The 17,476-nt window shown below is 40.0% G+C and overlaps 1 protein-coding gene across 2 annotated transcripts in view; it reads left to right on the forward strand.

Moving 5' to 3' along the window:
• The window catches only part of sorl1 (sortilin-related receptor, L(DLR class) A repeats containing), a 94,149-nt gene that overhangs the window by 31,190 nt on the left and 45,483 nt on the right, over positions 1–17,476 (forward strand). For both annotated transcript variants that reach the window (XM_037073324.1, XM_037073334.1), the window contains exon 6: positions 4,113–4,293. In XM_037073324.1, coding sequence (XP_036929219.1) covers positions 4,113–4,293 — 181 coding nt within the window. The remainder of the gene's footprint in view (positions 1–4,112; positions 4,294–17,476) is intronic.

Below are 17,476 nucleotides of genomic sequence, written 5' to 3' on the forward strand. Positions count from 1 at the left end.
AGGCAGCGCAAATAAAGATTGATCTTAAACTCTCCCCCCTGTGGGTCCATCCAATTTGGGGCTAATCCTGTTTGTTCTGGCTTTAGCAAAGGGCGCTACTGTTGTGCTGCAGATAGGTCTTAAGGTGTCGAAAGCCAGAGAGACTCAAGCATGACTGTCAGCCTGCTGCTGGATGCGTTTAAAACCAACCCAATCTGATGGGTCGGTCTCCCAGCCGACTCCTAATCCTCTGATCTCACTGCTAGGAGACAGACTGAGTGGTAAAATCCTCTGTGTATACAATGAGAAGTGCAATCCCTTTTTCCATATGGATTACAGACAATGATACAAATCCTGCAGACGGAGGTTTTTTTTTCAATGCACTGAAGGAAACAAAGGGAAAATGGAAAAAAAAAAAGATTGGCCAGAGGGGGAAGGTTAACAAGAAAACACATGTGACAGATATGCCTTTGCAAGTTCAATATTGCTTAGTGAAGGCCTTTTCCACGCTTAAAACAGATCATTTGACATGTTAAAGACATTTTCACTATGGCTGGGCTGTATCAAATTATTATAAGATGTGGGGGAAATGTCAGTCTGTGATGAACTGCTCTGATGTACATTTTGTGTTAGCACAGTAGGCCATATGAGACCAGACCAGCTGAGAGCAGGGGTGAAACATGTTGTTTAAGCCAACTTAAACAACATGTAGTTTCTTTACACATCGTGTCTAAATGGTTCTGAATTGCTTCTCTCCATCTGTGTGGTGTTTTTGATCCACGCTGGAGGGATCCTTTCCATAACTACTGGTAGTTACCGCTAGCATACATCAACCCTGCAGCAGCTGACTGTCTGGTATTGAGTACAGTGTCAGACAGAATGAACTGTGATGTTACATGCTGTTCTGTTCAACAGGTTGGACAAGCTGTGTGACACTGTGGGATGCTCTGTAACAGCACATGCACTTCCTTTACTTCCTAAACACTTAGAAGGGTTTGACTTATTGATCTGGTGCTTTCTATTTTTTCAACCATGCCACATACTGTTGGTGTCATTTATACCTGGCAAGGATGAAAACAGATGAATCCAACAAAATTCCAAACATTTTTGACACGTTACCATCAAATTTCAAATTTGAAGTGATGAAAGTTGAGGTAGTAGTACCTGCCAGAACTTTAAACTGCTTTCAGCTACTATTTTAGGAAATGTGTGGAAAATATGCCTGAAAGTAAGGCTACTTGCTCACTTGGTAAAATACAATTGCATTCACTCGGGGTGTAAATAGCAAGTTTCATCATGATATGCTGGTAATGTCCTCAGCATGTTGTTCTCAGCTGCTCATCTGCTTGCTGCTAGCACTGTTGGCATGTTTAGGAATGAGGACATGCCAAGGGACTTTAGAAATATAGGCATATCATGAAAAATCATGATGTGGAAACAATGTTCCCTTCAAATTGAGCATTAGATGGCTGATCAGTGAATTGATGAATTAATCTGGATTGAAGGATCATTACACCCCACCTGTAACATTAGCTTTTCACATTAACTTCTCACTACAGTGAGGAAATGAAGGTACTAATGAAGCCAATAATGTTCATTCCAAAGTGAATTTAATTTAGGATGAGGGTATTTCCATTTTAAACAATTAGTATGACTTATATGTTAAACCAAGCTTGATTTTTTTGAAGCAGTGACACCTTTTTGACTTTAATGACAAGTATAGATATTTAATTCCTACTGGATCTGATGGGTTGTTTCATTGTGTCTTTTTTTTCAAAGTAAATGAAAGCCATGCATGTTTGGCTTAAAAAGAATCAAATCTATTTAAAAAGTTGTGGCTTTTGGCAGTTCATTCTAATAAGGCAGCGATTTTTCTTCAAAACATTGAAGAGAAACCTGAATCGACTGACAAACCCATCTGGCAGAAAATTAGAAACTGCCATAAAAGGAAAGATGGGTGTTGAGGAAGTGTTTAGTAGGGGCTGAGTTTAATTCAAAGGAAGGGACAGAGACAGACTGCGAATAGCCTTCCATGCACTCTGAGGCCAGACAGTGTCCATCAGTTGAACAGGGACCTTTGAAAGAATGCCACAGAGGCAGAGCTGGGCCGAGACACTGCTCTCTCTGTTTAGCTCTCGAGACTCCGGAGGAAAACACACTGATTTGGAAGGCAGACGATAAGACCCAGTGAACCTCCTTCATTCATTCTGGCTGACTCTCCGTGCCTCAGTTTCACAACACTCTTGCTGTACACTTGTGGCCACAAATAGTTTGACCACGCTGTTTTTCAAGGTTGACACATGGACAGTTATTTTCAGTTTGAACATGCTGATGGTCTGTATTTTGTGCTGACATTTATTATTGTCGTGCAATTTTGCGTTTTTTTTTTTTTTAATAGCAAAAAAAATGACAAGGATTCTCTTTCAAAAGCCTTTGAAAGAGCTTTGGAAAAAGCCAGAACAATTCAGTTATTTAAAAGGTAAAGCTGCCTCCCAAGGCAGAATCAGTTCATGCTTCTCACTCCTCCGAAGATGTTCATGTAAGTTCTCCATGCTGGAACGATTTTGTAAATGCAACATCTAAAGGAAAACACCTTGGATAGCAGCATATGCTGTGTATTATGATATTTGCATCCATGTGCACTTTGGAGTCTTAAGCGCACATTACATTCATGTCTGGGACTGTGGGAAGAGAACGCGACACTTTGAAAAATAACAAGACCACAGGAGGTCCATGCGAACGCCTCACAGAAGGAACAGGGTGTGATTCAAACCCTGAACCTTGCTGTGAGGTGACAATGCTAACCACTTGTGTGGGCCTGGGGAAGTATCTCTAACATCAAATATTTTTGACTAGTTTTGACTTTGAAGGTTGACAGCTGGGCCATTTCAGTCCATCAGAAGTCGGGGTCAAATCACTTTGGCACAGATGGGTTGAGGAAGCAGAACAGCCTCAAAGGATCCATAGAAACTGCAGGGGTAGGAGAGTGAGGGAGAGGTAAATAGTAGATTTTATACATTTGATTGCTAGTAGACAAAGTGGGAGGGGGCTGCGGGTTCCGTAAGGGATTTATCTCCATTCTGTCTTTCATCAATAAAAAACAATGTCCTCAGTGTAACTCAACAGAAATGCATAGAGCTCTCCCAGATTATATAACAATCCAGAACGTGGACACTGTGGAAGTTGTTAACAGAGTTCTGAATCATTCATACTGCTGATTTTTTTGATGACTTTTTGAAATGAGTGAGTGATCTGTATTTAATTCACACTGTGCTCATGAAATCATCACTTCGGGGGGGGGGGCAAGCTGTCTTGACACTGCTGTAAGTCTGGGAAGTACGGACATAAAATGTTTCAGGAATATGTTAAGGCTGTAATCAAAAACACAATATACTGTATATTGGAATATGTGGAGTGGAAAAAGTTGACTATTAGAACAAGTAGAACTGTCTGTTAAGTTCAAAAAATGACATCACTTCACCATAATTTAGCCTTTAAAACCAGGAAAAGACATCACTGATATCAAGTCATGATATAACACTCAAGCCTTGCTGAGTTGGCACAAACTAGAGGATTAACTCACAGTTTCTTGAAACAGTAACATGATATGGTATAACATCACAGTGTGATTTATCTGAAATACTAAATGATGGCATTGAATTGTAGCCCAGCAATACCTCAATATAGAGACCTCAACTGCAAATGAAAATCAATGATTATCACACATTGAGACAGTCATAGAGAATCATTTTGACTATGAGACACAAAACGTGGTCCAGTAAAGAGAGAGACGGGTCAGGAAGGTCTAAGTAGATGGGTCGGGTGGAGGAGTGTTGACATTTTTATGTAGGCCTACTGGTACTCCATTAAGTAACCACCAAAAATCCTGTGTTTGGAATAAAGTAATCAGATTTTATTATCAATTTGCAAAAAAACAAAAATGACCATGTTTGGACATCCCTATAAATAGATGTATGTTGTCTAAGGGAAACTGGCTAACAGAATGGTTCTTCTGTTCTCTCTCCCCTCCTTCATCTGACCTTGCTTTTTCCATCCTTCTGAACTTCCTTCCCTCCAATCCACCACCTGTCACCTCTGTTCCTTTCCTCTCACTCCCATCTACCCCACCTCAGGGGAGTGGAGCCCTATGACCCCACCACCACAGTGCTGGTCCAGAGACACGAGCCACAGGGTGTCTCCACCATCCTCAGCAGCACCGACTTCTTCCAGAGTGAACGCAACCGCAGAGTGATCCTGGAGCAGGTCGACAGCTTCCAGCTCAGAGAAAAGTACATGTTTGCTACCACCACAAGGGTAAGAATGCTCGAACACACAACCATTTTTGTATCATTGTCAACTGTAGAAGTGCAATATGAATTTTGTCCCAAACAATTATTTCAGGTCCTCTTTGTGGCGGTGTAGATACATAGGCATGTTTGTAGAAACATTTTCTGACCAACCACCAACTTTCCTCTTTTCATAAATCACTGAAAAATTCATACATACTGTAGATTCTATAACAATCATCTTAACATTAATGTTACTTGGTAAGTTTATATTGTTGCATAATTTTTTCTTTGTACATTCTTTTAAATTGAATAATATTAGAGCAGTGTTATACTTCATTGTCCAGAGAATTCCACAGTTTCACTTCACATACTGAAATACAATCTGCTTCAGTGTGGTACGTGATGACTGACTTTTGAAATTACATTCACTTCAACGATTCGCTACCTGTGATCTTAATATTAAAAAGTGTAGATTTTCAACTGATGATGGCCTGTTTCTGACTTGAGACTTGGCTAATAACATTTTCATTCAACTAAATCTTTACATTTATACACGTGCCTTGATAATCATGCTCTTTTCTCTAATAAATACAAAGTTTTGGAGTAGGTCTTTTACCTGTTGGCTTACACCTCTGTGCAGCAACCAGAATATGGATGACTAAGCAAACGGTAAAAAATATGAAACGAAGCAAAAATCTAAACTGTTGTTTGCTTTTTTCAAAACACTAATACATTATACATTTTTCTCTTTATATATGGTATATGACATTTACAAAGGTGTTTGTTATCCATTATGACTCATTATTCCAATTCAAGGATGATTTGTCTTTGTTTAGGAATGCTTTTGAAACGTATCCCTCACCTGAACTTTAACTTTTCAGAAATCCAAGAATGTGGGATATACTGAGACATTTTTAAGATCCTCTAATCAGAACTAAAGAAAAGTCCCCCTAATTTACCATGAGAATAGGTAGGGTAGCATTCACTGTTATTGACAGACGGAGCTCGGTCAAGTGGGGCCTTTTCTGTTTGTACAGTCCCAGTACAAGCAAGGGACTGCATTGTAAATAATAAAACCTTCAAAATAAAGATTATATAATTTGGAAGACATTAAAAGAATTAAGGGAAAAATGTTTTTCCTTTACTTTGTTAAGACAATGCTGAATACCCTGGTAATATTCTCATGTTGTCTGTAGTTTCATGCTTGAATGAATATCACTTCCCACAAGAGGTCTTTATTTAAACTGTTACCGGCACCAGTAGACAGAAACGTGATGTTGGAACTGACAGTGCACATCTCCTACTGTTCCCGCTGTGCACCTGCATAGATACAGTATTTAAAAGCCTCTATTGAATTACAGCATGGTTAAGCAATGTAGTGAGCAGTTGGTTTCTCACCTCAGCATAATGTGTGGAGTATAACAGACGGTGGATCAATATTTGGCTGGCGGTAACGTGAAGCGCTGTATGTTTGTCATTGTTGTCTCCAGTGTTTGTGTAGTGGAAGCCTCAGTTAGGCAGCAGACAAACAGACAACGGAGCAGATGGTGAATATGGTTTGGATCTCATTTCCTCCCTTGTTCCACAGGCTGCCTGGGACACATTTGCCGTCCTCAGCGTCACATGTCGGCTTCAGTGTGGGCTGTCGGCAGCCTGTAGCTGAGTTTCAGAAACAGTTGATTGCGAAGAGAGGTCGACTGTGAAGGATTTGTCGGATCTGATAATTGATATCAGATGGTTCATTTTACTAAGTTAATACAATTAGCTATGCTAAATTTTAAATTTAGATTTAAAGGAGTCAATGGAGCCAGATTGCCTGATGTCAGCTGGGAGGTTCTGACTTCTTTGAAGCCTTGGAACCATCAGGAGCCCTGAATTCTGAGAGTGTAATGCACAAGGTGGCATATATAGTTTAATGAGATAAGACGTGTAGGACGGGGCGAGGCCGTGTACAGCTTTGTTTGTACAGTTGATCTTGGGACCTGTAACTGCTTTGAAATGAATCCAAGTGACTCTCCTGACTTGTTCAAATCAATAATGTGCTCTTTCAGATCAATGCTGAGCTCTTTTGACTTTCCCATTGTAGTATTTGTGACTGTAGTGGATATATCAAACACCAGCTGTCATCAATCAGAATCACTCAGAAGAACTTAAGAGGCCATGCTACAAATAATGTGATTCACACAACTTTCTATGATCACCAAAACAAATCAAGTTTCTCTATGTATATTTATGAGCCAGCAGTTTTGGTCACATTGTCAAAAGACCTATAATGAATTCATTATTGAACCGAACTTCATGAATGTTTTTGTGAGAAAGTAGCATATGTTCCACTCATTCAATAAAAAAGAGAGATGTAGAAATCATTGGAACTGAAGACCGTCATGATATACTGTACATTTATCTTACAAGTGGATGTAAACTTTAGGTGACCAACACAAAGGGCTTCAAACCAAAAGGGTCGCAGTAGTTAAACTACAGAATTTGTGCCGCATACTAACAGCATCATACAAAAACCCAACACAACTGAACCGCCAAGACCACAGCACAAAATACACACCTTGTGGTCTCCAACTATGCAAAAGTTACTGTAATGGATGTGGGAAGCCAGGAATGGAAAGTGACCAGACATGCTGGAAGCCACACCCACCACTGAAACACCCACTGAATCTGTGGAGTGACCCCATCTTCCAACACTAAACTAATGAGCTGTAATATAAATACACAAAAGCAGCAACACACACATGCAACCACACAAGAATTAGACTGCAACATCCACTCTGTGGTCCCCACTATACACAAATGTTTCCAGTTTACACCTGAGCTGCAGCCAACAAGTGACCCAACACTTCGTGCACTTACCATTACCAAAGGTCAAAAACCACAAATCACTGCGTTAAAGTACTTATTACAGCTACACACCTAAGTGAGTGAAAACAAAAGATGAGTCATAATACACAAACCAAGTTGTTGTGTAAAGTGTGACACCTAACCCCTTATAGCCTACCCAGACGGTTAACTAACTAGTCTTCAGTGACTTGTGAACCCTAACCCTAACCACCAAAAATAAGAAAGGCAAAACCACAACACCATTGACTTCCAAAACCAGAAACGCAACACACAACAACAATGAATGATCTAACTAAGAGATGACCCCCGCACAAACACAGGGGGAACTAGATGCACAGAGCTTTCACATATTTACATAACCTCGTGGACATTCAATCCTGGAGGAGCCCCCAGTTGTTACGACCGGGGCCGGGATGAACCCTGGCTCTACATGAAAAGACTCTCCTCTTCCCATCTCCCAAGAGCCACCAGCAAGTGTTTACGGCCATTATAAACACTTTTATCTAAAATACATTTGACAAAGAGATGGGATGCTGGCAGTCTGGCTGAAAGTGCAGAGAAGGGAACATTCCCATTAACTGTACATTGTACTGTGTAGCAAATGATTTCATGATAAGACCTCTGGGGTTGTAACAGGCAAGGCAGGTAAGAAAAGACTGCTGTATTAAAAGGCTTATTTATATTTTTTCATAAATTCTTCCTTCTGCTTTGAGCTCTGTAGAGGAACAGTAAGTCCTAATTGGAATTTGATTGACAAATGATTTGACAGCTCTACAACTGCCTATTTGGTGGCCCTGAAAGCAAGTATCACCCAACTTCTTAGACACGTAGCTTTGTCTCTATCTGCTCTGCTATTTGCAAGTAACATTTGTTTGAGAAAGAATATGATCTATCTGTACACTCTGTAAACATATTGTCGTCTGTTTGTGCGGATGCATGATGCATATGCCGCAATTCACCGTGTACACAGCAAACAGGCAGTGTTTAACACTGGTCTCAATCAAAGCAAAGCAGAGCAGCCTTGATAAATCCCTGTGGCTAATGTGGTCAAACCTAATGAGTAATCCTCATTTCCAATTACTAATGTGGTCCAACAAGACATAGAGTTAAACCTCAAAGTGTTGGGAAGCCAACAGCTGCTACGTGTGGTTTTGTTTACTGCTCAGAATGTGAAGCAGGATGTTGAGAGTAAGCATGTGCTGGGTCAGAGCCAGAGCCAGTGACCTCCTTTAAACTTGAAATGCTGCGTCACTACAACACCACATTTATAAATGTGTAAAAAATATGATAAAATCAGCACTTATTTTGTGAGTTAAACTACGAAATACAACCCTTGCCTGTTACATAGTAAATGTGCATAGCAAAACGATGCCTGAATAAAGCGGTCCAAGAGATCAAGTGGGAAACAGAGCTGAGCAGCAGCTTGTCCTACCAGTAAATTATAATGTTATCTTATGTTAGCTCAACAACCAAGCTGGGATATGTTGAGTGAAAGAGACTGATGAGAGTCTTATATCTCAACTTTAATTGTTATAACCTGAACATGACGCACTTTTCATTATAACCATAAATTCAGCTACATGGCAGCCATCACTTGGTGTGCTCTAATAAATACAGGCTTATGCTTTCGGATGAAAGCGTCTGTGGAGTAACAAGGAAGTGTGTTAACTGTAGTGGTATTTTTATCAGATGTAGGAAGTTGTGAAATTGTTCATCAGTTCAAGATATATTAAATAAAGAGTTTTTGGTGCTGGACCTCACCACCGTTGTTTTAAGCGATTAGAACATCGTCAAAACTGATCGCATTATAGTTGGACTAAATAATCTTGACTCCGAGTTCACCTACTAGCTTCTTCATAAAGCAACATGATGTAACCAGCTTTAGAATCATGTTGATGGTACAGTGTCTTGTGACTGGGTAAACAGAGTCTGTTGAAAGATTAAAGATGTAATCAGTTAATATGCAATTAGCTCTCAAATTAGAAAAACAGAACATGAAAATTTCCATTGAAATATTTGGGGTCTGACTAATAACTGGAAAACAATCAGTCATGTCTGTAGACTCCTATATGTAATGAAGCTTAGCATACTGATCTAGCAAGTCGGTCAAGTTGGTCTACAATTTCTAGTCGCTGATTCAGTTACTACAACCATGAAGTTCACACGCAGTATGAAGATGATATCGCCGTGCAACCTGCTCACTGACACATCTGAAGGAGGATGCAGCATGATTTCTAAAGAAATATTCTGCTTCTGTCCGTATTTGTCGATGTTTAGCTGTTCAGAAGCAATATTTTCAGACTCCCCGGCTCACTGTGCACCATGGAGGCACACACCTGTATTAACAGAGTTGCCATCTAATAGAAAATAAGACTTATTTCATTTTATCACATTAATTACTCGTATACATTTGTTGCAGAGCCTCTGCAAAGACATTGGTGAAGTTTAAGTTCTGATATTTAATTCTAAAATCAAACAGTTTCATTGAACAATTCACACCCTGTTCCAACAATAGATATACTGGCTTTTGCTCCAGTTCTGGCAGTTACAGTGTTGCCATGGAAATGGTGGAGTGATGTCTTCAGTGACAAGCACATTCAGCACATTATTAATATCGTGTTGACCAGTCAGATTGCTTGGTTTGAGCCACTTAGTGTTTAATAGGTAATAGGTGAGGTAAATGAAGCATAGTGAGTTGTGAGTTACTTGAAATTATTTGGTCAAACAGTTTCCAAAGTCAAGAAAGCAACTTTCATGTTCAGCACAGATGATGATTTGCACTCGCTCTAACAATGTCTCCATACTTTCAGAACAGATGGAACCACTGTGCTAAATCAAATCCCATCCAAAAATGTAAGTAGATTGGAGAACAGACCCTTCTCAAATTAGTCTGTGACCTAATACTGATCCATCTGGGGCATCCTGACATGGAAAAGACAGAGTTTTTGAGCACAAGAGGGCAAAATAATACTGGCAACACTCGGCCTGCTTGTTTGGGTTTCTTTCTGTAGTGTTTCCTCAGAGACGGTCATTTCTGGAACAGTTCATCAGCATGTGATGAAGGAAGTCAGGGGAAACGCTAGAAATGACTGATATCCAGATAAGCTCAGGAAGTTTGATGTTGACTGAAGAGTTCAGAGAGTTGGAGTCACATACAGATATACAGCTTGAAAGAAAAAAAAAATATTGCATCCTTTGTCCTGTAACACACACACACACACACACACACACACACACACACACACACACACACACACACACACACACACACCAGGAGAGCCTCTCAGCATTAGAGACCAGGGTTCACTTACAGTTGTGGTGATTGACCCGGCTGTGACCTCCCTCCTCTCTGAGCTCTGAGTCTGACCTCCAGAGCTGATGAGACCAGTCAGACTGACCAGTCCGACTGCCTCTGGGGCTTCTAGAAATGGTTACATCCGGGAGGAAATGGAACAGATACAGACTGACTGGTCATGAAGCATCAGCTCTGTTAGCCACTTAGTGCTTGCTACTGGCTAACTAGCAGAGCTAAATGTATTTTCTCCAGTATTCATTAGCTTTAAAAGCAATAAATCTGGTTGTCTAGTCTCTGATAATCTCTCTCCTCTTCTGTCTTTGGCTAGTGCTAATAGGATTAGAATAATGGAATATCACAAGTGCTTTTGGCAGTGCCAAGCTGCTTAAGCTAATTAAAGAGGCAGAAATGGAGAGTTTTATCTAACAATGAGGATCCCGAGGAATAGGGTGCTAATCAGACTTTAAGACCCCAGCCTCTGGTTCCATCGAGAAGACCCAGGAAAGATAACTGGCTTAGTAGATGTAATGGGGATGTCGATAAGACCCATCCCCTTTCTCCACAGTTATCTGTTCCATATTCCTTCTCATTTAGATCACAGATTTTCTGCAAAGAACGTCTGGGACAGAGAGAGAAGAAAACAGGAAGTGGGGATTGGAGGAGGAATGATTCCTCCCCTAAAAAAGCAGATTTCTTTCTTGTGGCTTCTAAAGCTCTTGCTTACATGCAGTTTCTGAAACAGTTCACTTTAGCGTTAGTGTACCTTAGACTCCTGAAAACTCCTGCCATATCCTCCAACTGCTTTTAAGTTTGAGTTACATACTAGAGTTATAGATGCAGATCTCCTCATTCTATTTATGTGCTCACATTGAATGGCTTTACAAAATGTGTCTGCTCTGTGTTTTGGCTCCTGTTTTGGGGCCTTACATAGTCTGAGTGGAATTTATGCAGATTTGGCTGGGCGATACAGCCTTAAAATAATATCACAATATTTTTAGGATGCATGGTGATATATATCTCTAGATTTTGAAATCTTCTCAAAAGCACTTAAATGTTGGGACTGAGCGACAAAATCAAATATCACAAAGTAGTCCCCTCTTTGATATTGATATTGCAACAGCGTCATAGTACTAAGACAAGGAGAGACATGATCAATAATCATCAGTAATGTGGATGTAAGTGTGTAAAAGTATTAGAATGTGCAGAGCAGTCAGGAAAAGCCAACACTGATGACATATCACCATATAACCATATCCATAATCTTACACCATATATACTGTAGTCTAATATCTTGGTGATGATATGATTCGTAATGCCCAGCCCTCTCTGCAGACTGCCAGCTACTGAATAATACCTGTCTGGAGTCACATTATCTTTTATCTATTCTTTATTGAATTTACAGCTCTTCATCAGAATTCTTAACTACTTTTACACAAACCCGAGTGCACTGATGTGTAGATGACGAAGAGCGTTTTCACCCAGTTGTGATTTGTAAAGAATCTCACATGCATGCCAAAAGACAAAAAACACTGTAACATTAAACCATCTACCTCGGCACATGAGATCCTGTTGAGCAGAGAGATTGCAGACATTAAAGAAAGCTGTGTCTGCTTTATGTTGTATTACGAGCCTGTGTGAATAACGGCATCGCCTGAGGTGCGCTGGGCCAGAAGTCATGAATATGTAAGAGATGATCCCTGAGATAGGGGCTGGGATAGAGCACAGAGGGAGCCCAGTTGTCTAAACTGTAAAACACAAAAAATGCCAGATAGCGTTCAACTTTACAGCAGCTGGGTGAAAGGAGCAGAAGGCACTTTGCCTCAGAGGATTTGGCTTGTGACATTTCCAGCTTGTTTTGGTGTCAGTGCAGGTACCTTTCATTTTAATAAAATGTCAGTTAAAAAAAAAGAAAAAAAAAAAAGGCAGCAGTGAATGTGCGCTCTTCCTCGGGGCCAGTCATTAACAAGTGTCACCTTGTGGCTGTTTACTGTGTGGGAGTGGAGCTCTCACTGTGTGGCCTTGTGGGTTACAGGGAAATGCTAAGGAAGTACTTTCCTTGGGTGTGGGTGTAGGGAGGTTCATATTAATTCTGGAAGACATATGTGTGTGATTCAGTTTGAATACAGTGTGGGAGAGAAATGTGATTTTATTTCTGTTTAAATAACTGGCACTTTACCACAGGGCGACTGTTGAGGCGCAGCTATGGTCTGCAGGGTGAGGGTTGTGTGATGGACGGAGCCAGCTGTGGGCGTCAGTTGGCTACTTTTTGCTAGCTTTGCTAGCTCAGTACTGATGAAATGTTATCAGCGAAAAAGCCCATAACACTTTGAAAACTGTCTGTGGCAAATGACTGTGACTCTTTACAGCAGCGGAGAAAGTAGAGGAAAGCTTGTCAGTAGCCTAACCCAAACCCTTATGCAATTAGGGATGGTAATTAGTATGATTTTATTGATAGCAGTGCCATTATTGATTCGACTGATCGGTCCAACTGTTAACCTAAATTATTCTTTATCATTTATCATTTATCTGTCTGAAAAAATGTGCTTAGCGCACCTACGTGTTGTTATAACATGGGATATTTACTCTCAGTAACTGACGCGCTGCTTTTTTTCTTTCAGCAATGACAGTTCTAAGTTGGGATGTCAAACAGTGGTATTTAGGCCCAGCTTTCAGAGAGAGATGTTGCCAATTCCCACCACAACAACATAGTTTGCTCATGAAATGAAGCCATGCTCTTTCGCTGTGCCACGACTCCTTCATGTTGCAAGTTTTACAATGTGTAACTGTCTGAAAATATATATAAAAGGAATTGATAAGCTCTGAGGCGTACAGTGCCAATGGATCTGAGAATTTGCAACCAATCTCAACTGGAACCAGTTATCGATTGCCATCACGTTTCTGTATTCTTTAGCCTCTTTTTAGTTTTGAAGAAGCTGAATCTCGCCACCATGGTTTCCAACAAATGCAAAACAACTAAAACAAAAATCAAATGTAGAAATGATGATTTAAGAGAAAGACACACGACATTTATCATCATACCCTCCTATATACAAAATTATGCTTCACGAATATTCATGTGAACATCATCTAGTTCTTCAGTTTTTTAAAGATCCCCTATGTCCAGTTTCTTTATTACAGGTGTGTTGTCACAGAATTCTCCCCCAACTCTTTACTATGTGGATTTGTCTCCCGGATTTGAACAACTTTGTTCAGACTGTCTGTTTGGAGAGATGTCACATGATGAAGAGGACATAGCTCAGTAGTTATCGATTGAACAATAAAGAGACAACCAGCATATATTTAGTTATCATTTCCTACTGAAATGTGTCCATTGTAGTGTGTTTTGATGCAATTGCTTGCTGACGGCAGTGCTAGCTGCCATGTCGGTGATGTGGCCCTTACTTTGAAAGTTAACATGCCGACCGTGACTGCTGCCAGACTTCTGGACTTATATTTGGTGGTTGATGGCAGGTCAGCTATATTGTTGGCAAGGAAGCAGCAAATACTCCCAGTGTTGTAGAGCGAGCTGCTGCCGGGCAGAACGATGCAGGTTCCTTGCTATCCAGCTGGCATCACTACGGTATTGTCAGTGAGCCCTGTGGACACACATCTTCACACTGGTTGCCATGAAGATAAGATTCCCCTGATGGTTTCATCAATGTTCAACATTTTCTGAGTGTATGCTGTGTCAGATATCTCAGGTATTTACCTTCCTAAGTAGGCTCATCGCATGTTTGCAATTGTGTTCTTTTAAAGAAGATGATTACATTCTGACCTGCAGTTAGTGGAGACCCTCTGAAATGAAACAGCCTCATTAAAAAGAAAATCCTTATTGAGAGGTTTTATGGTCTGCCATGAGCACGACACAAACATCTGACTTAATATTGCATAGTTATGTAGAATGCTGTTTTTACATTCAAAAAGATGATAATGGTGTCTGTTTGCCACCCGGGCTGAGCTGATCTGAGGCCCTAGAGCCACGACTCATTTCAGGGATTTGAGCTTTTTAGAGAGGATCAGTTTGGGAGAACATGAGCCCACTGAGGAATGTGTGGCTCACTTGCAGTTGCCGTTGCAGTGCAATCTGCGGTTTCAGTGGAAAAATATATAATCGCCATGCCACTTACATGTGAAAATACATAATAGACATTCTCCAGTCCACTTTTCCCTTGACTCACAGAGTAAACTGACCTGAAAACCTTGATTAGAGTTTATATAAGCAGCAGAACAAAACTCAGTTCCAAACCCACACTTCTTTTCTGAGTTGCAATGGAGAGGAATAGCTTATTATCATTTATCACTGCGGTAGTAATGCACATTAATGTTGAAATTCTTCTTTACACCAACATTTAAAAAAAACATTCACTCATGTTTTAACTTGTAGAATATTGTAGAATGATTTTTATCTCATACCATGTATTGTAAGCGTTTCTGTACTGTTATTGTTGCGTATGTATGTTTTTCTGCGCTTTACCTCTGTATGTTCCTCTCTTCCTTCCCTCCATTTGTCTCCGCGCTGCTTTGCTTTCACATCACACCACACAGTCGATGTGGGCACTACACTAGATAAATCAATAGACTGAATGGAAAAGCCTGAAATGCTCTGCTGGAGATTGTGGATGCTCAGGCACTCACGAATGGATACAAATCCTTCAAACACACACACACTCACAGATTTTTTAGAAGATTTAAAAAAAAAAAAAAAACAGCCCTGGTATGTTACAATGGTAGAGATTGATGGAAATACTTTTTGTTTTTTCCTCAGAGCAGGGTGAAACCATGTTTAGTGCCTGGCCATATGACTGTCTGGCATGATAAGACTGTTTGCAGTTTTTCTTAGTAAAAACAGAATCAACTTATGTCATTCTGTACTGTATATCATAGTGGATGTGGATCTGATATCAAGTTCCATTTCATATTTGAAATACCTGGATTTGCTAAATGCAGAATAGGATTGTAGTGCAAAGTTATTACATTTTCACAGTTACCATCTCACAGCATGTCAGATATCACAGTATCACAGTAAACAGTATTGCACAATCATCATTTTTTGGTTAAACAAAGCCTTTATTATCATTACAATATATTATGACTTGTCAGACATGAAACTAGATTTTCTTTTTTTAAACAACAGTACCATCTGTTAACCATGAGCAATGTAGGTAACATCAGTGGACTAGACTAGAACACTGATGCACTGAAAGATGCCCTCACTGGTTGAAATGACAAACATCACTTGCTGCACTTTCTATCACAATGGCCGGGTGATATGATTGTATATACAAGGGGTTGACATTAATGTTGTTTTCAGGGCTGATACTATACCTATTATTAGTGATCCAGGAGACCGATAACTGATGTACATTCACAGGAAAAATAAAACTTGTGATGGAATATACCCTAGAACAATTTTGGAAGTGCTTTGCTTTGGTATTTCCATTTTCCTCTACTTAATATTGTCATTTCACTTCGTTTAGTTGATGCTTTCTGCAAAGAAGTTCAGATTATTCTGTGCTGATTGGCTATCACTCTTGACATCAGATTGGTGTTGATAGTTCACAGAGTGGTGTCCACTAACAGAGAAAGGACATTCTGCATTTTAAAAGTTCTAATTTTATTTGCAATCAGACATAACAAACACACTGACACTGATAATTGTTAGAAATGCAGAATGTCAGCCCCAATAATTGGTCTGCCCCTAGCCTGTACCATGTATGGCTGCACAGTATATAGTTTAAGCATCAACATCACTATGTGCACATGCAGGATGTGCACGGTTGCAAATGAAATCAAACAAGTCCTGCGGCAGCTTTTCTTTTGCTGCTTGATACAAACGAAGAACTTGCATGGTTCTCATTTTCAGTGACTAATTGTCTCACAGAACATATTTGACTCCAATTTAAAGGTTCATGGATACACAGTTTGCTGAGTGACATGTAGACTCTGCATGCACAGCAAGTGTGTATCAGAGCCGCCAGTGTTTCTTTGGTCAGTGGAGGAGAAACAGACCAGCTTTTCTTTTTGTGGTTGTGGGGAAAACCAAACAAAATCATTTGAACAAGTGGACTGAGCACTGCATCCCACACTCAGACCCACAATATAGCTATGCTTCCTTATTTAGTACACCTATTGAATATTATGAATTGAGTTAAGTTGACATCTAATTTTTTGGCAGAGCTGTTTTTTGGTATCACCGAAAAGAATCATATTTCACTGTCAGTTTTTTCCAGTAACATACAGCCCTAATATCGGTGGAGATTTGACAGTTTCCACAGGGGGAGCTTTCTCTTAGTGTCTTTACTACAATTTTGAGTTGGGCAAAGGGTGGGATTCTCGCCTGATCCCAATCTTCTTGCAAATCCAGCGGCCTCACAGGGTAATGCCATTTGAGCCCTAAAAAGAGAGTGACAGAAAAGCTGTTAGAGGTAAACTACACCCTGTAACACTACTGTACAGGACCAGCAGAGTAGCAGCTCCTCTGAAGTGAAAAGACTTAAGTGAGATTTAGTCAAATCTACCGGTTAAACCAAAACCAGCAATATTTTAAAGGAATAGTATAAAAAAAAGCATTGTGGGATTAGACTTTCTTTTGATATGTGATTATCAATAAAAGTTCAGTATTGGTTCTTTGTATGAATCTAAACAGTATTTGAATCTAATTCTAACATCCAGGGCAGAATGAGTAGTGGTTATGCAGTTCGGCTCTCTGGATTTCAGTCTGCCTTCTTTGTTTTACTTCAATTTACAGATTTCGAAAGCTGCCCTCCTGCCAGCTTCTCTCCCCTGATCTTTCTTGGTTTTACTCTCTGTTTTACTTTTCTGTCTTCATTTTTCTCACTATCGTTTTTTAAAATCTCTCTCTCTCTCTCTCTCTCTCTCTCCAGAGGCTGTTGCTGTTAAAGCCTCAAACAGGGTGGTCCAAACTAATCCAAAGTAAAATTATGAAGCTGCTTGGCTCCCTTTTTAGTTTTAACTGAGCCACAGTCACTGAATACATTTCTAGCTGGGAGAGCGAGGGATGAGATCGAAGTGGAGCAGGTAGTGAGGAGAAAACTGTATGTAA

This window comes from Acanthopagrus latus, chromosome 2 (genome assembly GCF_904848185.1).
Source record: "Acanthopagrus latus isolate v.2019 chromosome 2, fAcaLat1.1, whole genome shotgun sequence".
In the NCBI taxonomy this organism is placed as follows: domain Eukaryota; kingdom Metazoa; phylum Chordata; class Actinopteri; order Spariformes; family Sparidae; genus Acanthopagrus; species Acanthopagrus latus.